This window comes from Desmodus rotundus, chromosome 9, assembly GCF_022682495.2.
Source record: "Desmodus rotundus isolate HL8 chromosome 9, HLdesRot8A.1, whole genome shotgun sequence".
NCBI lineage: Eukaryota > Metazoa > Chordata > Mammalia > Chiroptera > Phyllostomidae > Desmodus > Desmodus rotundus.
Genome location: NC_071395.1, coordinates 36,089,773 through 36,113,477, shown reverse-complemented (window position 1 = coordinate 36,113,477; position 23,705 = coordinate 36,089,773). Strand labels below are relative to the sequence as shown.

At 45.3% G+C, this 23,705-nt stretch overlaps 1 protein-coding gene across 3 annotated transcripts in view; it reads right to left on the bottom strand.

The window, feature by feature from the left end:
- Positions 1-2,858: 2,858 nt before the first annotated feature.
- The window catches only part of CCDC25 (coiled-coil domain containing 25), a 39,659-nt gene continuing 18,812 nt past the window's right edge, over positions 2,859-23,705 (bottom strand). For 2 of the 3 annotated variants that reach the window (XM_053910992.2, XM_045202378.3), the window contains 5 exons: positions 22,701-22,776; positions 17,282-17,385; positions 16,864-17,066; positions 9,548-9,593; positions 2,859-6,137 (listed from right to left, as the gene is read on the bottom strand). In XM_053910992.2, the coding sequence (XP_053766967.1) occupies positions 6,108-6,137; positions 9,548-9,593; positions 16,864-17,066; positions 17,282-17,385; positions 22,701-22,776 (459 nt within the window). In that variant the 3' untranslated portion in view covers positions 2,859-6,107. The remainder of the gene's footprint in view (positions 6,138-9,547; positions 9,594-16,863; positions 17,067-17,281; positions 17,386-22,700; positions 22,777-23,705) is intronic. The other variant, XM_024568828.4, reaches the window with a different exon arrangement.

The following is a 23,705-nucleotide window of genomic DNA, read 5'->3' as shown; positions in this document are numbered from 1 at the left end:
AGCCTCTGGGTAGCTGGGGTAGCAGGCTGGGGGTGGGAGAGAGAACAAACCAAGGGGGAGTTGGGGGTGCTGACATCTTCAGTTGCCTGAGGCCAGTTCTGTTCCCACCACCGCCCTACCCCCTGAAGCACAAACTGAGATGAAAGCAAGTGGCATTCTTCCTGCCCTTGGTTCGTTCTCTAGGGCTCAGATTTTAATTGGAACACAGGAGCTTATTCACGGACAGCCTGTCCTGTAACTTGGTTTACACGCAGAGGTTGTTAGTGGGTGGGACACCAGGACACTCCTAAGCCTCTGGATCCTCTCAGTTTCTGAACTCCTTACCGTCCCTAAGCCCCAGCAGCCAGGTGTCATGTGTGGGAAGTGGCTGGACATTTTTCTTGGACTAAATGCCCCAGGATACAAAGGAAGAGAGAAGCCCCTCTCCCCTAATTCAGCAGCTGAGCCACTGGTGCACCCAGGCCGTGAAGCAGGCAGGATCCCCACGTTCACTGAGTCCAGATCTAGAACTGCTGTCTTTAATTAAAGCAAAACAAAACACAGGTAAGACTGGTTGCCTCCCAGAAGGGAAACTGGACACACCGACCACCCTATGTGCCCTTTTCTTCTTTCAAGGAGACTTTGTGTTCTAGAGCAGTTTTAGGTTCACTGCGAAATTGAGCAGAAGTACAGAGATTTCCCACTTACCCCTCCACACACACACACAGCCCCCTCCGTCATCAAATCGCCCACTGGAGCGGTGCGTTTGTTACGATTTATGGCCCTACACGGACACATCATAATCACACAGAGTCCAGTTTGCATTAGGGCCACTTGGTGTTGGGCATTCTGTGAGTTTGGACAAATGTTTAATGACATGTACCTACCATGACAGCATCATACAGAACAGTTCCACTGCCTTAAAAATCTGTGCCCTTTTTAAACAAGAACATTTCAAGCATTCTTCCCAACTTGGAACCCTGGGACATCCAGGGGACTACTCCCCCGGTGGAGCCAGAGCTGCATGGAGGGAGGAGCGGCATGCTGAGCGCGGGAAGGTTTGGTTCCCTTTACCCTCTTTGATCCCGATACATGAGCAGTTGTCTGGATAGAAGTGAGACAGCAAACGGCCCAGGGACTCCATGTGCTGTTCTGCTCACCGAGGTTTTGCTGTTACAAAGCCCCAGCCGACAACTGGTTTTAGACATACCAGCATAATGCGTCCCACCACAGCAGAGGGGCCCAGCGGTGGGGGCTTCCCTTTGGGCCGTTGGGGCGGGAATATGGACCAGCTCCTCCCTTCTTGTTGGAAAAGGAAACCACGGGCAGCAGTAAAGCAGTTTGTCACCAAACTGAGGCTTTGTCTCTTTTAGACCTTCCACCCTTTTCTAGAGTCTTGAAGCAATTCTAGCACTGAAAAGTTATGTAAGCCTCACTGATGCCGAGTACACTAACCATAAAATAAAAATGTCAGTGTTTTGCAGGGATGTAAGGAAGCCAAGAGCTTCACAAATGAACACAATTCTGGCCAGGCAGAGCTGAATAAAAGGGCACTGCCTCTAATGCTTTTCTCTTTACTTTTTCCAGTCTGTAATTTTGACCTGTTGACCCTGAATCTGACAAAGAGCTAAAGAAGGTTCAAGACCAACAGACCAGCCTGTAACACCAGAAAGATCCTGTTCTCAAAAGCATGTCCCAGAAACGATAAGCAAATGTTAGTCTTCTCCATGCAAAGCAAAACCGCTGAGGCAGAAAGCAAAACACCAGCAAGGGCGCAGGAAGCCCGGCCTCATCTAGGCGGGACGTGAAATGTCAGGCCATTTGTCTTGTGTTTTCACTGCAGTGGTTGCAGGACGGGGTTGATGTGGGAATGAAAAATAATACTGACTCGGGAGAATTCCTTCTTTTTCCTCAGCGTTAAGCACTGACGCCCACTTACCAGGTGTGGGAGCCAGCACAAGCGACACAGGCGAGCACTCCCTTCCCCAGCCTCCTTGCCCACTGGCAACAAGGCAGAAAGTGCCCCGTCAGCACTGATCGGAGCCTGCCAACGGCAGGGATGTGTTTCTCATTCCGTCTGGTTACGGTGCTGAGCTAGTCACACCATGAAGATAGAAAGCCCAGCGTTCCTCCAATAATCAACACACCCATGAAATCAGAAAGACAAAATGAAGCAATCAAGGTGAGACACAAAACCACAGGTATATCCGTTCTAATGACAAACCATAGTCAATACACGGCATTTGACAGGCATTTACATTGTCAGTGGACTCCAGAGTCCACTAAGCATATGCATGGATCTCTGCATTTTTCTCTGTGTGAAAACTCTGGTTTCAACCTGCATTGCCCACATAGGCTGATTTACTCAAAAACTTAACCCCAGAATTCTAGTGGCCAAGGCTGTTAAAAACAAAAGGATGCAGGTACTGTCCTGACTAGTGAGAAATGCCCGCCAATATTCAAATACGTGTTCACAGCTGGGAGACACTGCAATGTCTCTGCGGCTCCCTCCGCCCCAAAGCCTCTCTGCGGACGTACTGACGAGAGACCTCAGCACGGGCACTACCACCGAAGGGGAGAATCACAAACAGGACACAGGTCCGGAGCCACTGCCTTCATCAGTGATGCCGTTCCAACAGGTCTTCCCGTTGGCAGCCTCGCGTGGTCAAGATCTCAGGCAGAATCCTAGGAACCTGGGGGTGAGGTGGGTGATGTTGTAAACTTCAAACACTAGAGCTCAAACCCCATGGTCCTTGAGGTCCAGGTTCTACGTTCTCTTCCTGGAATCGTTGAGTAACCTTCCTTTTGCTCTAATTTGCTCTTTTTCCTCCTGCTAAGGAGCAAAACTCAGTCTGAAGGCATCATCTCGGGTAGCTGAGGACCTCCTTCTCCCTGCTTGCACATTCCTGAGACTGAGTCCTGGAGGAGAAGGTGAAAATGAAATCACACGCACACACACTTGGTTCTACTCAAACTATAAGCTTTATTATATTTCGCTTATCATCCATCCAGGACACGATGAATACGCACTTGACACTGTCTCATTTGTGAAATGGTAGAATGCACGTGAAGTCTCTTGCCCCGTGCTAGGCCCATGTGTGCCCGGCAGAGACTCTCTCAGCGCAACTTGAACGTGAGCCTTTTGGGCACCAGCAGAGCTGTCCTCAGGTCTGAGTTGTCACAGACCGGCGGGAGTTCGAGGGGTCGAGACTGTCACTTGGCTTGGACTTTGAGTTTCTAATTTTACATTTTTTAATTACAGTTTGATTGTTTTACAGTCTCCTTTACAATCGAAAGGTCACCCACTCCTCCTGCAATCAGTCCGAGCATGGGATGTGTTATACACGATGCCGTACTTCAAGTCCAGCAGACAAAGAGCAGGTTTCAAGGTCACAGCTCAAGAAAGACTGGACAAGTGTTCCATTTCTTCCAGCCTGGAAACCCAGAGCGTCCCCTTCTCAGACAGATGCGCGAGTGGAAGGAAGTGCTTTGTTCTTAAATTGGAGGCCATAGCTGAACGCTCCCTCTCTGACCTTGCTGCATGGGTGCCCTGCCCCTCCCTGAGTGGCGGAAACCGTTGGCACTAATAAAGCTCACCAAAACCCATGCTTCGAGAAAGTTAAAAACGATATAACAAAGGATATCGAAAGGGTTCAACTAAAGCCCGTCGCTGCCTGCTAACGTACAAACCTCCCACGTGTGGCGAACTTCGCAAGCACCGTGACAAAGCTCTCTTGCCCAGAGACTGTGACCCTAGGTCCACAAAGCTGGATAAGAAATGAATTGTAAAGCTATAGAAAACATAATGGAGTAGTTTGTGAAGGAAATGAGATGACATTGTGAACCTCCCCCGCATGCAGATGAAGCCGAGCTGTGAAAACTGGAGACAGAACTGGAAAGAGAAATCCTCAGGATGCACAAATTTGATCAAGGGCACAGCTCATAAAAATACCAATAATTTGGAATTTTCCTATAGGCACTTTAGGAAACACGCCAACAGCAAGAAACGAGGTGACTTCAGTGCCAACAGCCTGACCTACTGGCACTGAATCAGTGTTCTCAGAAGAAAAGATGCTTGCGTTCTCCGGGCCCAAGAGAGCCGCGGGGAAAACTACCAGACACACAGGCCGGGGAAGGAGGGAAGCAGCACAGAGCAGCTGAAACGCTTTGAGAGCGTGGACTTCAACTTGGAGAACTCAGAAGGGAGGCTGTGACAGTTAAACCAGGGAAAGCTGAATTGCAACACGTTTAAATTCGGACCCTCGGATCTCTTACACTACGGTAAAGATAGATGTCGTCTTCAAAAGCTCCGTCTATGGATGTTGTTATGCTGGGTACAGGAGTCCTTCAGGAGGACTAGAAAGCTGAGGTGACATGGGTGCTGCTGGAGGAAAAGCCTCCCCGTTTTAGCAGGGTGTTAAAGAAGTGGTTCCAGTAACCAGGCAGGAGAGCGCAGCTGCTGAGCTCACCAGCTTCGACTGGGGCATCTGGGGAGAGACGCATTTATCAGTGGGAGAGATGGCACCTCCACAGAACGGGCCAGATTGAACCTGTGACAGACCGTGGGGGTTTTTGTTTTCTACAGCCAGAGCCCCCACAAAACCAGCCTGAGGATAGGGATAATAAGCGAATTGTAAGAATTCATGTATCAATGTCCTTCCAAATAAAAAAAGTCTTTATTATATTTTTAAATCACAGAACTCTGGGCTGAGTATCATTAGACACACACACACACACACACACACTCATTAATTTCTGGAGCTGTCTACCATACTGTCTCAAAATTTGGCCTACACCTCAGGGAAAATTTCCAGTTCAACCCCACACACCAACTTGGAATAAAAAGAAACATGGAAGTCTTTTGGTTTTAGCCATAGTCCCAAAGTGCTATTAGAGAAAAAACTCGTTGGAGGCCATCGTTGCTGGGTCAGAACAAGAAGGATGCACGCAGGGTTCTGGGCGTGGCTAGGTGAGTCTACATGCCTCCTGACCTGCAGGCTGTGACCTCTTTCCCTTTGATTGTGTTGCTTTGTTTTTCTCTATAGGGGCTGCCTGACAGTTCCAATACAAATGTGTCTTCTATTCAGAATCACACTGGACAGCAGGTAGTTTGAATGAGAATGAACTATAACATATTACGTTACTGAGTCTACAATTGGGAAATCTGAACTCTGGGGTTACAACTCGAAATAAATATTATTTCGAGGTAAATAAACAAATTACTTGGCTGGCTAATGAAATGCTTAATCTTCTTAAAATCGTAATTACAACCTGGACTTGCCCTTTACGCTGCATTCCAAGACAAAAATCAGGTGCCCTACGTTCTCACAATGACTCAGGGAGCGTCCCTCCCCGTTTCTCCCCCCCAGTGCTGAGAAACGACTCTGGGGCCTGGAGGTCGCAATCTGTGTGGCCGGAGTCACTGGTGCACAGGCAAACACTGCCTCAAGTCCCACCCTGGACTAACACCAACTGATTGATGGTGCCTCGGTAGAGGCCTCACTCAGGGACTGTACGGGTGTCGAATGCAGAAGCCAGGGCGAGCTCAGAGGCAAGGACAACTCTGCTAGTTGCGTCAGACAACACAATGGAACGTGGACAACAGAGCCAGCCATCTTCTGGTCACATCGTTATCATCTTCAGAACCCACATGCTTCTTTTTCTAATCAGGAAATCAAGGGCGAAAGGGACATTCCTATATATTGCTCACCAACATCTTCTTCTTCACAGAAGTGAAGCTATTTTAAGAATATAAAAAGCTTTTCAAGACATCTGTTTTCAGAGACAGGCCACATACCAGAAATACTTTTCCGAGCTGGTTTGTTCTAAAGCCTATCCCAAGAACAAGGACAGCCAACTTCTGTGAGCTACAAGACATGTTCTGGCACATATATTCTCACTTTCCTACAGTTAGTTACATGCTGTCTTCAAGTCCGACTATATTTGATATATATATATATCTGATCTTTTCTGTCAGCAAAAAACAGAACAATTAAAAAAAAAAACTCCCAAGTTGATATCTGTGTAGACTGAAGGTAGAATTTTGGTTGGTTGTTTTTTATAACTCAGAACACGGATGAAATCAAAACGTCCCTAAATTCGCATCTTTGAAAAGTCCTTTTCTCCATTCACATGAATTCATCTGAATCGTTGCCGTCCTGTAGGAAACAAAAAAGTGAAACCAATAAGCCTTCAAAACAAATAACTCAATTTGTAAAATTTATAATTAAGTGCTAAGTAACAAGCCTCCTTATGCCTAGTTGTCAAGTTGAGAAAGAAAAGAGTAAAATAAATAAATTCACTCGTGACTTTTCTATCTCAAACTGCTAGTTGTTCGGAATAGACGGTGAGCAGCTACGTGCCCTAGGGCGCCGTTACGTGGCCCAGATCACACGACAGGCGGCCAGCGACGTCCAAACTATGGACAAAGGCCCGGCCGGCCGAACACAGGGCGTGACGAGGTAACTCGAGTGCCCTTCACCAGATATGCCGCGTCGCACCGAACGCCAACCATGCTGACGTGCGAAAATACTTTGTCCTAAATTCCACTACGTTGAGCTGCAAAGGCTGTCACATATCTGTGATGTTTGTGACTTCACAGATGGCTTCTATTTTTTTAAACTAGGGAAAGTCGTTAGGAAGCCACAGACTAGTTGCTAAGTTACCTGGCTTGCCAAGGTTTTGACAAAAATCCTTCCACAGCTTAAATGGACTGATTTGATTGTGTGCCTGTTAAACAAGTCCTGAAGAACGAGTATAAAAGTAGTGCCCAGAACGCTCTCTGAGATACTGCACACGCTAAGAAAGCTGCTCCGAAGGCCAACACTCGCTGGTAGTATACGTTCCGGTACAACTGACTGAAAACGTCACGACTGGAACACGTCACTCGTTTCAGTTTCTCTCGCTTTCCCACTGCATGACCGCTCAGTTGTTAGAGAAAGAGAGGACGTGGGTTTATGGGCAGACATGCTTTTCTCCTTCTTATCTGAGCCTTATGTGAGGTGTGTAGGCAAACATGAGATCCAGGCAGAAAACAGTGGTTTCTGTGAAGTCTGGCTTAATCTCCAGTTTCATTCAGCAGTTTTCTGTGAGAGGCTCTTCGATGAGCACGATAAACTGAGGCCACAGCACACCAGCGTTTGACTCCCATGCAAGCACTAAACCTGCGACTGCCCTAGAGCGCGGAACTGAAGAGCATGAGCGAGGCCGAGCCTTCCCGTGTAGCCTTAGATCCCGCACGCTTGGAGTGAAAAACTCACCAAGATAACCTAGCCTGGGACAACGAAAACGCATCACTCCCTATAAAGGTGGTGCGATACATTCGCGGAGAGTTCCTGTGTGTCCGAGAATCTGTAATTTGGGATTACAGTAACTTTTAAATATACATCTGAGATCCGAGACTTTATTAGGACAATTTTTATATTTCATATTCCCTTTAGGAGTCGCTATGTTTTTCAATATAGCAAAAATAGGTTTCTTGTCATCCACTTATAAAATGATAAGCAAATAAAATGTTAAAAGTAGTTGCTTATGGTTCCTGATACCAGATTTAGAAAGACTAGAAAGAAATTGCAGATTGAAGAGAACTAATCTAAATAGGAGAGCACAAACAAAATTCAAACCAGCTTCAGACTGGAAGACTAACAGTTTTCCCACTGGTAAAGCTGAATTTAAAATTATCTTACATAAATGCCAGCATTTAGCTGAAAAAACCCACTGATCACGCTGCCAAAGACAGCTCCAAGGAGAATTAAAGCTTTTGCAGTGTGGGAAAAAGCTCGAGGAGCCCTTCCAACGCAAGAAAGGATCAAAGCACCCAGTGCGAAACTCCCTGGGAAACTCGAACCAGGTCCAAACGGGGGGTCAGGAGCAGGGTAGCAAGCAAAGGCGGGAGAGGGAAAGCACAAGGATTAGTGATCCTTTGGTCCACACATCTGATTTCCTAATCCCGGCACTTTTAACATCTGTCGATAATCACATGGTGTTTGCATGTATATGTATGTTCACAGGTGTGTGTGCTGTGTGTTGACTCCACAATTCTAGAACATTAAAACTTGGAGAATCCATAACGACATGAATGAAAATGCTTAAAATCATAACACAACACAGGTGCCAGGTTTCTGCTGGAAAGTGGCCGCTGAGTAACAGAGACCCTCCGCAAGCCACGACTGTCACGGCAAGGACATGGGACTTGGGGCGTGGCGAAGACTTCTGTCTCACTGTTAAACTACTACTAATGGTTCCCAGAAGAGATTAAATACGTCTATTGTAATGCTGGTATCCGGTGGGCGATAGGAATAGGAAATAACGACGACCGTTTACACTCGCAGTGAGTGGCCAAGTCAAGAAGCGCTCTCTGCGTGCCGTGCCTGAGCCTGTAGCGGCCCCATTGGGCAGTGTGTCTCCTTTTCACTGCGGCTGGACACGCCCTCGGAGGTTAAATAACTTCGCTAGGCTCACTCAGTTAGTAAATGACAGCTTAAGTCACTAAACTTCAAATTCAAGGCTGTACTTAATTACATAATGCTACTCTGGAACTTTTCAGGCATAAATTATAAAGATACATCTCTGACCATAAAGAAGCCTCGTTAAATTTAGTTCTTCACAGAGACAGAAATATATTGTTCTAATTAAATTTAGAAGGATATATAGATATGAACAAGATATAAAGTCCTATTAACAATTCCGATTCATGCACTATTTAAATATGGGGTTTGACTAGATGACCTTTAAGGGACCTTAAATTCTGTCAATTATTTCCGAGTGTCAAAGCAGTGCTGTTTAATAGTACTTTCCGCGATGACGGAAATGTTCTATTTCTGCACTAACACAGTAGTCCCTGGCCACAAGCAGTTATATGAGTAAGAAACTGAGTCATTAATTTTAATGAACTTAAATTTAAATAGCCACATGCAACCAGTGCCCGGTGCACTGGAAAACAGATCTACAGCACATACTTGTAAACTACACTACAAAACATTCAGTGTAGCACACGGACCCACTCAGTTTCAGTTCTGCACGGAGAACTGTCTAGAATAACCAGGGGCTGACGCCCAGACCTTTCAGCACTACAGCACAGACTGTCGTTTCTCTTTTCCCCAGGTCCCGGGGACACGGACACCACCGAGGCAGTCGCTAGACTACAGGTAAGATCTAAGGGTTAATACTTCCGTTTTGTTTTTTAGTCGAAGGCGGTTAAGTGTGTTGCCACTCAGTTGTGATACAGACTCCACAGTCGCATCAATATAGAACACCAATCCTTACAGGCACTCTGGCCTGTCTGCAGCAAGCACAGAGGGAAATGAGGCCTGGGAAAGTCCTGTGAGGACTAACAGACCCACACTTCACAGCAGACAGCGCATGACACCAGGGGACCTACTTAAAAACAAACACGAGGAAGCCCACAAGGAAGGAGGCGCAAGGCCTAGGGCACCCGAGGGCCCTATCGCTGCTGACGCGCTTCGACCACGTGCAACGTGTCAGTCAGGATTGGCTAGGAACGCAGTTGCCAAAAACTCCCAGTGAATTATTTCGAGGTACAATATAAGAGCAAATAACTTGAGCATACCTGATTTGAAGACATATTCTCAACTTTCATTAGTGAAGAATAGCTCCTGGAAGAAAAAAAAAATTAAATAAAGTTATACAGCTGGCAAGTATTAGGTGAGCATTACATGTACCCAGCACCGCTGAGGGTCTTTTGGGGAGGGGGGATCCCTGACCTCAGGGAGACTGCAATATAGAACAGAAAAATATCTATGAACACCAGGAGGTGCACTGCACTGCACTGGCTATGAACCGCTCACTAACGCTCATTTCAGGTCACCTCCGCAACAACTGTGTGGCATTATTCAAATGAGGAAATTCTTCCACGGCCAAGAGCAGGTATGGTTCACAGCTGAAGCATACTGCCCAAACTGTGGGTGCAGGAGCTCAAAGGGGGAGATGCATCCAAGTGGGCACGATTGTGGGGGCACTCTTCTCAGAGGAGGTGGGAGCGAAACTGAGCCCAGTAGGTGGGGATGAGTGAGGGGGGAGATCCAGAGGATGGCAGGAACAAAGGTAAGTAGATCGTATCCATAAGGACATTTCAAACCAACTCAAGTGGGGTCTGAGAGCAAAGTAGTGGGAAATTGGGCTGGATGTGTCGGCCAGATTATATTGTCCTAACTGTGTGAGTTGACACAATACACAGTGGAGGAGAAGAGAGACATGTGAGATTTGATAAGGATTAAATATCCACAATACATAAGACTCTGTGCTGAGCCTGGGTGGAGGATGGGATGGGAAGAAAAGGATGAATAAAACAAAGCCTAACCCCCAGAGAATTTACCAGGAGGGGAAATAAGATCTATTCAACAATAGATATGCAAAAAGTTTCTATTAGAAATACACAAAGAAACAAAAGAGACATATAATACCAGTGTTTTAAAAAAGAATAACCTGTAGCAGACAGGAGAGAGGAAGGGAGATTAAAGCAAAGATCAGTTAATAATTACAGTATTTACCATTTACTAAGTATCCTTTATTTGCCAGGACCTGTGTTATGTGTTTCATAAGCTACTGCTAACCCCCACAACCACCCTCTCAGACAGTGCATCATGTCCACTGTACGCCCAGGAGGCAGAGGCAGGGAAGTTCAGGAAGTTATCCAAGGTCCCACAGCTAACAAGTGGAAAAGCTTGGTTGTGAACCCAGGTCTGCCTCCCAGGTCGCTGACACTCTTGCCCTCATGGTTCACTCAGTCTACTGCAATCTCCCAACCCGAGGGAGCGAGTCCGCAGCGTTAACAGCCTTGCTGATGAGAAGGGACAGATCTGAGAGGAACTGACCGTGACATCAAGGTTTCTAGCCTGGGTGAAATAATGCTACAACTGAGAGGAATGAGAAAATGTTGCAAAGAAGATGTGCTTGGTTTGGGACATGTTACTTTTGAAGTAATGGTGAGACATGCAAGTATGAACTATAAAAACTGAAAATTGAGGACTAGAGGGAAGGAGAATTGTCACAGTTAGAGACAGATGACAAGCTGGCAGAAAGCATGCAGAGGGAGATATCAGTAACAGGAAGTGGAATCTATAAGAAATACGCAAACGGAAAGATCAATAAGCTGCATGAGCGGAAAGAGAAAGACATGTTGACTAAAAAGAGGTTAGAATAGAAAGTCCCAACACTGGCTGCACTTTAAAATCACCTGCGAAGATTAAAATAGATTCAGGTGCCCCACTGTGGGCGTCTACAACCTAGGTTCAAGAACCGCTGGGTCTAAATTCCCACTTCCTGAAGGCAACACACAATTTACCCTTCTTTAGGCCATGCATTTCCTCTGAGCTCCATCTATCCCATCAATCCAAGTGCCTGTCTGACATTTTCTGGATGCCTCCAAGCTATTTTCAGATGCACATACCCACACCCGATTCGTGGTCTTCCCCACTACCAAGGATGATTGGGTTCTTTCCAGTATCGCCCACCCCGCCCCGCCAGCTCAAAGAATCGCATTGCTTTCCATTCCACATCACAAACCAGAGACGCAGGAGTCATCCCTCCTCTGCCCTCCCCTCGATCCGATCTTTCTTCATTCAAATCCTGTCCTTTTATCTACAGAATTACTTGTCATCAATCCACATCACTCCACGTCCACGTGGCCACCACAGTCCAAGGTAGCACTGCCTTTCACGTGGACAACAGCAATAGCTTCCTAACTGGCCTAGCCAGACCCACCTGGCTCCCATTCCATTCAGGTCAGAAAAGTAACCTTTCCAAACCCAACCCTTATCATGGTCCCCCTTACTTAATGACCTCACAAAACTCTCAGGATGAAGACGAACACGGTCAATGAGGCCTTTCACGGACTGGCACCTCGACTCAGCGACCCCGCAGGCCAGCTGCTCCAGCCATGTGGGCCTGCTTTCAGTCCTGCGTGCCTTGCCCCCTCCCACACAGGGTCTCTGCACATGGAGTTCCCTTTGCTTCGAGCGCCCCATCCCACCCCACACCCTTTAACTAGCAGTGTCGACTCAGCTCAAGAACCACCGACTGCGTCAGGGAAGCTAATCTCCGTTACTTATTTGTCCATAAGATGCTGACTACGCAACTCACTGCACACGCAAGCACTGGGTCACATATAAGGGGACACAGGATGCATATAAGTGTTCTTTGAAGGGGCTTATCATTAGATGAAGAGCTGTGGTACCCAGCATTGTTTATGGAAGGCAGCAGTAGTAGTGTGCCAGAGAACAAAAGGAGGCACCATTAAAACGGTCATTTCCACATCAGACTATGTCATCCTTTTAACCCATGGTCTCACCATTACCTCTCCCTACGTGTTGCCACTGAACTCACCATCCTTACAAGCCTACTTCTTCCTGACAGCTCAAGAAACCAATAATGGCTCCTCACCACTTAAAACGTGAAACTTTGGACTGAACAAAACCTTTCACTCTTTTTATTTCCCTGTGCATGACCTTGACGCTGGCCTTGCCAACTTGTTCATTCCTTGCCTTACCGGCAGCATGGTATAGCAGGGTATGGACTTCCGAATCACAGACTTGCGTTTGAATTCCTACTTTGCCCTTTATCAACTATAACCTTTTATTTGTCACACATTAACCTCCCTGCAGAAGTGATCTTTGCCCCCAAATCAAGTTCACGTCGACATTCAAACTGATGACACGTGAACCTGTGTGACTTGCCATCTCACCTGGGTCTCGTCCTTCTCGGACTCCAATCCCCGGAGCCTGAGATCCCAGTGCAGGTCTCCTGGCCTCCCACTTTAACCCCCCTACCTCGGGAGCCAGTACCCCACCCGTCTCTTCTGATCTGTTCCTCACTTGTCCTCTACCACCTACACTTCCCTGACTCTTATCGCAGTATCCACACGGTGAGCTTGATTCTGATGCTAATGAAGTGTGCCACGATGCCACAAAAGCCCAGTAGGAGAACACAAAATTAAAATAGGGCAGGTAAGCTTTCATGGATTACATCACCGAGTGTAACCACTGAGGACTTACAAGAACTTTGACATCACAGCTCGCTGGGTTCCTACACCACCTGCAGAGCAAGCAAGTGCCCCCGTGCTAACTGTACTGTCGGAGAAGTCAGACTCTTTGCACTGTCAGTAAATAACACTCCCTGTACTGTGACTGTGTGACCAAAAAACCCTTTTTGTTCAACACACCTGGGCTGAAACTAGGGTGTTCAGAAATGGTTCACCATGTATCACCCATTATTCTTATCACACAGCCCCACTTGCCTGACCGCTGAGTCAGCCAACCAGTGAAAGTCCAGTTGCCCCCACCAATCAGAAAATAAGTGATATAAGTTTGGGGTCTCCTCTCCCGTAGCAAACCATCTCTTCAACCATCGGCCCCTTGTAGCGTCTGTCTTTAGAAATCTTGCCCTATCCACACGCCACTCCCCTCCCCTCTCCATCCCATTTTGGAGTGAATTCCCGGTTCATACTGAGGGCTATGTTCCCTGGTTTGCAAATCATTAACTGAATATAATTTTTACATTTCTCAAAAGCATCCTCTGGACTTTTGTGTACTGTACAAATTCAACTCCTCAGCTGACACAACGTCCCCCGGCTCACTGGGGGAGCTGTGCGCTCTCTTCCCCAGCATGCCAGGAGGAGACGGTGTCCTCTGCATGTTTGGTTTGCCGTGTCTGTGTGTCCCCTGCACTAGTGTTAACGTTATCTTTATGCCGACTTTATTTCCACTCCTTGTTCACACTTGGCCTAGCTCTAAGCAACACCATCCATTAAATCACAGGGATGCTGTGCTGCTTTTTTCTAGTACCCATTAAAATAATCATGTAACTCTTAACAGACGTCCACGGACCTGCCGCCTAAACGCGTCTCATGTGCCGCCAGCGGTATTCTTGCCACACTTGGAGTGATTTGATCCTGAGCTGACTGTCAACTTACACGAGCGAACAACAAAACAATCACTCCCAAACCAAACACGGACAAACACCACGCTGACTTTGTCTACGGGAGATGGACAGGCACCAGCCTAAAGGACTTCTCCCAAAGCTTGCTGTCGTAAACCAGACGCAGACTGAAGGGAAGATGTCCTGCTTCTCTAACTCTCCAGGAAAGATCACTTCCAGGACTCCAAAGACTTCCAAAATCTATGTTGAGTCTCTTCTACTTTCTCTGAACTCTATGGATGGCTTCCAGCGTAACAGGCATTCCCTCCCTACCCCCAGCCCTGTGCACGGATTCTCTAAACTAAAACCCCACTGGCTCTTAGGCTGACAGGGCAAATATGAGCTAAAGAGCTAACGAACAATATGGGTAAGTGAGAATGTGAAGTCTAAGGAGGGGACAATTTTCATTATTGTTTAAATGAGTGAAATGATTAACAGAAGGTGTTAATATACTGCCACTACCTAACCTTCCAACAACCCAAATATTTATAAAAACTACCTAAAAAAGGACGAGCAATATGTAGACCTGTTTACACGAACAGATCGTTACAATTTCTGCACGCTGAGGACAAGGAGCAAAGCGCTTGTTTGCGAGGACGCGATGGAGCTCCAGGGGCTACTGCTCTTTTAAGCAGAGAAGGAAGGCAGCAGTCTCTTTGCTGCAGGTTTTGCTCTGTTCACGTCTGGGCAGAGGGCTGATGGATGTGATCCTGACTAGAGGTCAAAGAACCCGGACTAGACAGGGACAAGGACACTTCCATCCATTTTTGCCCCTCGTAGAAACTAGAAATACAAAGCTTTCTGTAATTCTTGTTCAGAAAGTTAGAACGGGGTCCAGAGTGTAAATAATAGTTTTAGACTTGGAAAGAAGTTGGAATGTAGCTCTTCAAAATACTGGGCTAAGTACTTTTTCACTGAAATCATATGGAAACACTGGGGATACTGCCTGGGATAAGAATATTTTCTTGATTTATCTGTGGAATCCCCCAAAGATTCTAAAGTCAATTTCTTAAGCAATCACAGCAACTAAAGTGGACATTCCTTACCAGATGGTCCAAATAAAAGAATCAATAGTTGGTGAAATTCAATGGTATTTTCACTGTCAAAAAGCCAAGCCAAAGACTTTAGGATGGGAAGATTTTATAGGCATGGCATTTGATCTCTTGGGTGGAAGAGTCAAAGACAGAAATTAAAGTGATGCCAGCACCAGGAATGCGAACACGGATTAAACAACATCAGAAGCCTGAACGTGTAGCTGGAATCTCACAAAAGCTGCAGAATACGGCATGCCGACCGCAGCTCTGCCCATGCCAAGCAGGCCTTCGGTGCGTGAGGGACTCGGCTCCTCATGCTGTAGCCCTGCTTCACGCTCTCCTACTTTGGACAGCATGTGGAAGTCATATCTGTGGCACATGTTCCACAGAAATAAACACACCGACTGTTTTTGATTTTCTGAGGCCCATGATAATTTATTAAAAATGAAGCAGAAGGGATAAAACTGCATAGGAAAACATGGACTAGAAAAGTGACTTCAGTTTATCCCACTTACATTTTCCTTTTCATATACATGCACCGGAGTGATGTAAAAATTTGCCTAAAGAAACAAAGTGAAAAACTACAAGTGTCTAGATGCAGCTTAGAAAATGGGAATGATGAATAATCCGGGTTTCAAGGAAACTGGGTCAGAACACGGCGGGATAGCTCATTTTGATACTGCACCATCCCCAAAGGGAGTAAGACACCGAAACCTCTTTTTCTTTTTGGTATACTTAACACAAGATAACTTGGACAACTGTGGGAAAACCTAGGAATTCTGTGACTAGAAGTCACAGGATCCACTTCCTTCTTTCACCAGAAAAACAAGGGGCCTCTTCAGGTAGAGAACCATATACACCACCCACACAGTTCAGTGTGGCAGGCAGAATAGTGATCTTCCCCAAAGATGTCCACAGGCTAATCCCCAGGGCCCATGAATACATTGCCGCTTACTGCGAAGGGACTAGCTGCAGATGTGATCCAGGATCTTAGACGAGGAGATACTATCATGGATTACCTGGGTGAACGCAAGGTCACCACGTTGGAACTCAAAAGCAAAGAAGCTACTATGGAAGAGGGGGCAAGACTGTGGAAGAAAGGCCAGAGATGCAGCGCTGCTGGCTTCGCAGATGGAAGATGAGGTGAACAGCCAAGAACTGCGGGCGGCCTCTAAGGGCTGGGAGAGAAAATGGAGTCTCCCCTCGAGCTCCAGAGAGGAACACAGCCCAGCCGACGCTTGGATTTGAGCCCAGTGAGAACCACATCAAACTTCTAACATACAGGACTATAAAATAATAGACCTATATTGTTTTAAGCCACTAAATTTGTGGTGATTTGTTATAATAGCAATAGAAAACTAATATAGTCAAGTGTTCTCATGGCCTTATACTTCAAGACCCAAACTATATCTTAACTACTATTTATCATTTTAAAATGCAGTGTTGTGGAGCAGACCTCACTGCATTCATTACTTTATACTTTGAAAATGTAAAAAAGAGGTTTTAAAAACCACCTTTCAGAGTTACTAGCACTGGCCTTCAGAGCTGAAACAACTTTCTTTAGCTATCACAGCTTGTCAACGTTGAACACAGTGCAGCACCCTTTTCCTGAAGGTGTTTACAGGCCGCACTTTGAAGATTACTTACGATTGTCTATCCAAGAATAAAATAGGCTATTTTATTTTGCACACTCTCCTATCTTGCTGCTACAGAAGGGCAATTCACTTGACCAACACATTCGTATGAATGTCTCTTTAAGTCACTTAGAGCTCTGAGCTCGTTCTATGTCCCTTCCTCCAGGAGTGCATCATTCTTTTTTTGGTTTTTCTTCAGTATATCGTTCTCACAGGCTAATCTCTGATTAAAGTCACAGTGAAGCCTCTTCAAGGTCAATACCAATTCCACAGGTCCAACATACCTGAGTTCGTCCATTTCCCTCTTCTTCTTCATCTCTTCCTTTTCTCTCTTCTTCATTTCCTGAATTTGGGCTTTTTTCTCATTCCTCTCCTCACGGTCTCTGCATTCCTTCTCTGCTGCTAGATCTGGGAACCGCTCTGTTTTAGTCTTTTCTAATCGGTTCAAGATCTCATTCACTTTCTTCTCCACTGTCACAATTTTTACCTTTGAAGGAGAGAGGGGAGTAACAGTGAATCTTTACTACATGGTTATCCCCCAGAACGGAGGAGAGCCTTTCCAGGGGCTTAGCAACCCAGCTCAATTCCCTTTAGAAAACATACATCACATGCTGAGAACTCACAACAGAGACGTCAGACAGAAAAGATGCTGCTCCACTCGGTGGTAGGACCCCGCCTCCCTCGGTGGCGCAGAACACTTACATCCTTCTGCCTGTGGAAGCCGATCTGTCCCACGTCCATGTCGGCTGTCTTCTTCAGGTTAGACCACGGTGTATACACCACGCTAACGTTGTTCATCTTGCAGCCTGCCGAGAGAGACGGTCTTCAACATGCAGGCAGGATGACACTGAGCAAAGTGTCAAATTTACCCACTGGCCAGTTATGGAAATCCAGTGAAGGAAGCAGCTTAGCCTGAACAAGGCATCAAGTGTTTCAAACCACAAAATACTTAAAAAACCCCACAAAAGGCAAATGGTAAAGTTGACAAACACAATTCAAGCAGAAGTATTACAGTGGGGTCCAGGGTTTGCTTCAGGGACTTCTGAGGCTCACTAAAATTGAATGCAAGTTTATTATATGCAAGTTACAGAGAAAATGCCCACACAGGTTTGCTCAGATCCTCAGAGGAGTCCTTGGTCCAATGAAGGCTAAGCAGCAAGACAAAGCGAAAAGTCACGGCCTGGGATTCAGGAGACCACGCTCTGTCCTGGCCCTACCACACACCAGCTGTGTCACTTCGGGCAAGTCCTCATGGCTCTCATCTCATCTGAAACATGAGAAAACTCAACAGTGCAGTAAAATTTGGGGTTTTTGTTGTTGTTTCTTTTAGCAGTGGAACTTCTTTTACTAAAAAAACGGATCAAGGTGATCAAAACAGAGATGCTCCAGATGAAAGGGATGCCAGGTCCCCTGTTTGCTCCTCCTCCCCTCCCCTCCCCAACCCCACCTCCCATCGCCCTTCTACACCAACAGCCTCCGGGCAGCTCAAAGAATCACAGTTTGATTGCTGGTCCGACACTCTTTAAAACCCTTTGAAATTAGATGGCAATTTATTTTCTAGTTTATTAAATGACTCCATACATGGGAGAAATCTGATGACCACTACCTTAGTTGCTTATAAAGCATTCCTGCCTGAAAATTGACAAATGACGTTATCCTACTTAACAGGAAGTACTGGACTAATCCGTATGGTGGGATATCCTACAGCTGGCCTCCACTCTAACAGTGCCCACGTGCTGAAAGACAAAGAGAGCCTCCAGATAAAAGGAGACTAGAGACACCACAAGGAAACGCAACAGGTGATCCTGAATCAGAAAAACGCTACAAAGGGACAGCAGTGGGACACTGGGAAAACGTACGTACAGACTGCATATCAGGTAACAGTATTTGATCCATGTTAAATTTCCTTCATTGATCACTGTAATGCAGTTCCTTCAGCAAATATCCTGTCCTCGGGACAGAAATGATGAGTATGATCTACAGTTTTCTTTTATATGATTCAGCTAAAAAAGTTAATCATGAGAGTGTTACAGAGAGAAAGGAAATAAATATGGAAAAATTGTTGAATCTAAGTGAAGAGTATATGAGAGCTGTGTTTTTCTTGCAACTTTTCTGTAGGTTTTTCAAAATTGAGTTTTTAACAAATCTCCAACGTGCAAGGGGGATCCAATCATGGATTAGACAAGGGACCCTGCCCTCTAAGACTAAAGGCGGGCAGAAAAGTACACAAACAACTGCAATTAGAAGTAGCAGTCGCAAGCATTGGAAAGGCACAGGTAAAGCGCTAAGGTGATACAGAGGGGCAGTGGGCACTCAAAGGGAGGAAGGGAAAGGCCCGTGAGAGGTTAATACAGCTTAGCGGGTAAGACAGAAGACTTCTAAAGCCAGACTGACTCCAGATGCAGCCTCTACTACATGTCAGAGCTCTGACACCTTGGGCTAAGTTCCTTCATTCTCTTTAAGCTCTGCTTCCCATCTATAAAATGACAATCATAATCTCTAATTTATCTGGGTTGATAAATGGAACAGTTTGTAAAGTGCCAGGCACATAATTAATACTCAATGTTAGCTATTACTACAACTATTATGTGGACCTTGAACCTGAGGTTGGATCTGGACTTGTAATGACTGACAAGAAGTACAAAATTGAGAGCAGAGGGAACGATACAATCTCACGCCACATTACAATGATTTGGTCAATGACAAACTATCTGCGATTGCCCCAGACAGTTTGCCCCACAAGACTGTAACGGAGCTGAAAAACTTCTATCGCCTACTGATGTACAAACGGCATCCTGAATAAGACGCTCAAGAGGTTCATCCGTGACTTCCAAGAGTTTGCCAAGGACGAGGAGGTTGCAAAAAACCCGCAAGGCCATGGTTGAGATCGGCCAACTTTAACGTGGGTGTGGATGAGGATGACACTGAGGAGCTCCTAGAGGTGGCTCCTGAGAAATTGACTAATGAGGAGTTATTGGAACTGGAATAGGAATGCAGAGCTGAAGAGGCAAGAGAACAGGAAACTTCAGAACAAGAAAATGAAGAACCTCCAAGAAAATTCACAACGAAGGAGGTTGTAGCAGAAGCTTTGCAAACTTCAATAAGAGCCTTAAAAAGTTAGAAAATATGGACCCCAACCATGGAAATATTTCATTAACAGAGAAGGATATTTATGGTGCGTTATCTGCTTATAAGCAAATCTGTGTTGTAAAAAAAAAAAAAAAACCCAAGCAAACACCATGGACCTTTTCCTGAAAAGAGTGACACCTCCTGAAGAAGAGCCTCAGGCGGGTCCTCCAGGAGGTGGTCCAGGGGAAGGCAGTGTTATCATAGGGGCCGACAGTTCTGTGCGTGTTACTGAACCCGAAGACCCCCCTGTGGGACCAGACGTGATCCTGACCCTGTGCAGGCCTAGACTAATGTGTGTATTACCGTCCTCATTTTTAACAAAAAGTTTAAAAAGTAAAAAAATAAAAAGTCTTTAATAAATTAAAAATGGAAAAAAGCTTATAGAATAAGGTTATAAAAATAGAAAATATTTTTGTACAGCTGTACAGTGTGTATTCTGAGCTATTATTACAAAGTTAGAAGTTAAAGTTACAGTAAGCTAAGGTTACACTGAAGAAAAATATTTTTTCATGAACTTGGTGCAGCATAAGGGCACAGCACTTATAAAAGCTACAGTGGTGTAAGTGGCATTCTAGGCCTCCACTCACCCAGTGATTCACTCGAGGGCAACTTCCAGGCCTGAAAGCTCCATTCATGCTGAGTGCCCTACACAGGTTTACCACTTTTTATCTTTTATACCACACTTTTTACTGCACCTTTTCTGTGTTTAGATACACAAATGCTTGCGGCTGTGTTACAGCTGCCTACACTATTCACTACATTCACATGTTGGACAGGTTTGCAGCCCAGGAGCAACAGGCTACATGTGCAGGAGGCTACACCGTCTAGGTTTGTATAAATTCACTGTCTGGTGTTTATACAACAAGACCGCCTAATGATGCACTTCTCAGAACGTATCCCCATCGTTAAGCGACACATGACTGTAAAAGCAAAGGCACAGGGTAGAAGAACAGCAAATATTTGCTTTGGCTGGAGTGTGACATATGTGAGGGGAAAAAGAGTTCTGTAGTCAGATCCAAGATGCTTAAAATGCCAGCGTAAGAAGTTTGGACTTCATTGTATAGACAAGGTGGGGTGTCATGAAAAGTCTCTAAGCTTTTAGAAGGTTTAATCTGGAAAGAGAGTAGAAGATGGATAGAAAACAGGTCACCGGATTCTATGAAGACAAACGAGCTGAACCAGCTTCCTTGATCCTGAACGCCAAAGGTGGTCAACCGTGGAGGAAAATATTTTAACTCCACAGTGACACAAATGGAGTGTGCTTAGCAAATCTCACGGCAAAGACACTCTTCTTCACTCCTCAGTGCCCTCTGCTACTCACTCACCACAGCGAGACTCTTAGGCCCCGCTCCTTTTTCTGCTAAGTGAGCTGCGGCTGTGAAAGGGGGACGAGGGGAGAAGAGAATTCTATGTCAAGTCTCTTCTTCTTTCCCCGTTTTCTCTAAAACTAGTAATCTATAAAGAGATTAAGAAGAAAGGCCGGGCCAAGAAGCCCCTTTAAGAAAGTCACGTCTGCTAGCCAGGGCAGGAGAGGTTGCAACACACAAGGAAAGAAGATAATGATGGTTTTAATTTACACCATTTTTAATGTCAATAACTGAGTATCTTAACTGGAAATCTTAGACACTGTTCTCCGCAAGAAAATGGAATGTCCTGCCCTGGCCAAGTGGCTCAGTTGGTTGGAGCGTTTTCCTGTACACCAAAAGGTTGTGGGTTCAATTTCTGGTTGGGGAACATACCTAGGTTGAGGGTTTGATCCCTGGTCAGGGCGTATGGGAGGTAACATAACAGATAGACGTTTCTATCTCACATCAATGTTTCTCTCTCTCCCCCTTCCTCTCTCTCTAAAATCAATAAACATATCCTCAGTGAGGATCAAAAAATTTTAAAACAGGAATGTCCTAACACTAACTGCGACTTAATTTATAGAGTTAAAAGTCAGTGGCTCTACAAGACAAGACTTCCTCTTTCTTTGACTTGGTACCTGAAACATTAAAGCTGCTCGAGTTAGACTCAGAAAACGCAGTCTACGCAATGGAGAAGAGGCTACACCCCCAGTTCCTGTTCTGTCACCACCAACCCCGGCACCTGCTATTGGCTATGTGTCTGCCCCATGCTATCTTTTATCCAAACCTTCTTTCTTTCCAACCCTCTGGATCTTCCTCCAACTTCCTGTCAAACCAAACTTACCTCTACACTACCCAGGCCTATGTCCTATACCTAAAATCCAATCCACTAACACAAACATTCTTAGCAGAACACCATCTCCTGGCTCCCCTTTTTAACTCCCACCTCCACCTTAATAACTGTCCTTCTAACTCACACTACTGACAGATTAAATCTCGTACAGCAGAGGTGAAGCACCACGCCCAGCATCACAGGCCCTTCCTAAAACACTTAACGCCAATTGTTCTCAAGCCCTCTGCACATCAGAATCACCCCAGAACACTGGCAGCAGCTGATACTCCCGGATTACCCCAGATCGGTGAAATGAGACTCTCCAGGAGATAAAGGTCAACTGAGCTGATACCTTCACAGTTTACAGGGAGACAAAAGCAAGGGAGAAAGGAAGAAGAAAAAGCAGGAAAGAGTGATTTGGAGATTTGAGTTCTAGTATCTAATGACAAATAGTGGAAATGAAAACATCAAACAACATTAAAAATAAAGCTATGAGACACATTTCTTCCTTAGCTATTAACATAACCTTATTTCCAAAAGTCTCTCTACAAATAACCTTAAGGGTAGGCAGGTATAGACAACCTACTATTCGAGGTAAGAAAAACAAGGTAAGAAGGAGCTGAGAGAGGGCCATAAACATCGAGGGACGGGGAGATTAGTCTTTAGTTCCGTATTAGGTAGCACGACTGCCGCCTTAAAGAACACGCCAGTCCTTTGCTCCAGCCAAAGTCAGGAACGTGCTCCCTAAAATGTAATCCATTCCAGACACAGAGAAATCAGTGCTAATTCTGAAAACACTTCTGGGAAAACTGACCTTGAATGCTATTGGCCTTCACAAGATGGGCACAATCCATTAATACTTCCTTTGGAATGTCTTCTATCTTCTCCCCCTGAAACACAAAAGTAAACCAAATGGTCCAGGACTTTGTTACTGATCGACGCTGGAGCGCTCACTGGGCTTTGCTGCCTCACCAGGCACAATTTTACTAAAAGCAGGGGCTCTACAATTGTATTTCAGAGCATTGAAAAATGAAGTCTGTTACAGGAATGTTTTAAACTAAGAAGGCAGCAATACAGAAAATATTGATACGTAAGTGAAAAATACCAACAGAGGGTATGAAAGAAAACTACCAAAATATTCACTGTAATATTAACTCAGTAATTTCTCCCACTTTCTTCTTCTCATTGTTACTTCTGGAAACCTTGTGGGGAAGGTTTCTAGACAACTGGATGCCTTCTTAGATGAGGTCCCTTATGACCTTCCTCCCAAACAGACATAGTTTTGAATCTCAAATATCTATCCTCAGCCCTAATCAGGAAGCAAGCTCTCGGTGCGATAAATAAAACCATCCACCATAAGGGAGAAATAATATTGATTCTTTCCTCTACAGATACTGTATCAAAGTCAAAGCTGAATAAGCAAAGCCCTTCCAGAAGAACAAAAATATTTGAGGCAAGAGCAAATGGAAATCAACTCGGTAGTGACTCTTACTAGGCAAGGGATTACAGAAGCACTTCTGTCTGGGAAAGAAATGTTCTACCTACATAAATATTTTAGGTAAATTAAGGGTATTCCATTATGTTTCTACATGTGGTTTTTTTTGTTTATATTAAATGTTTTAAATGGGAATCTCTCAAATACATAAATGTTGACCCAAAACTACGTGATTAAAATGTGTCCCTACTTTAAAGATGTATCTTGAGCCCTGACTGGGCAGTTCAGTTGGTTAGAGTATCATCCCAATATGCCAAGGTTGTGGGTTCAATGCCTGGTCAGGGCACATACAAAAATCAACCTATCAATGCATAAATGAATGGA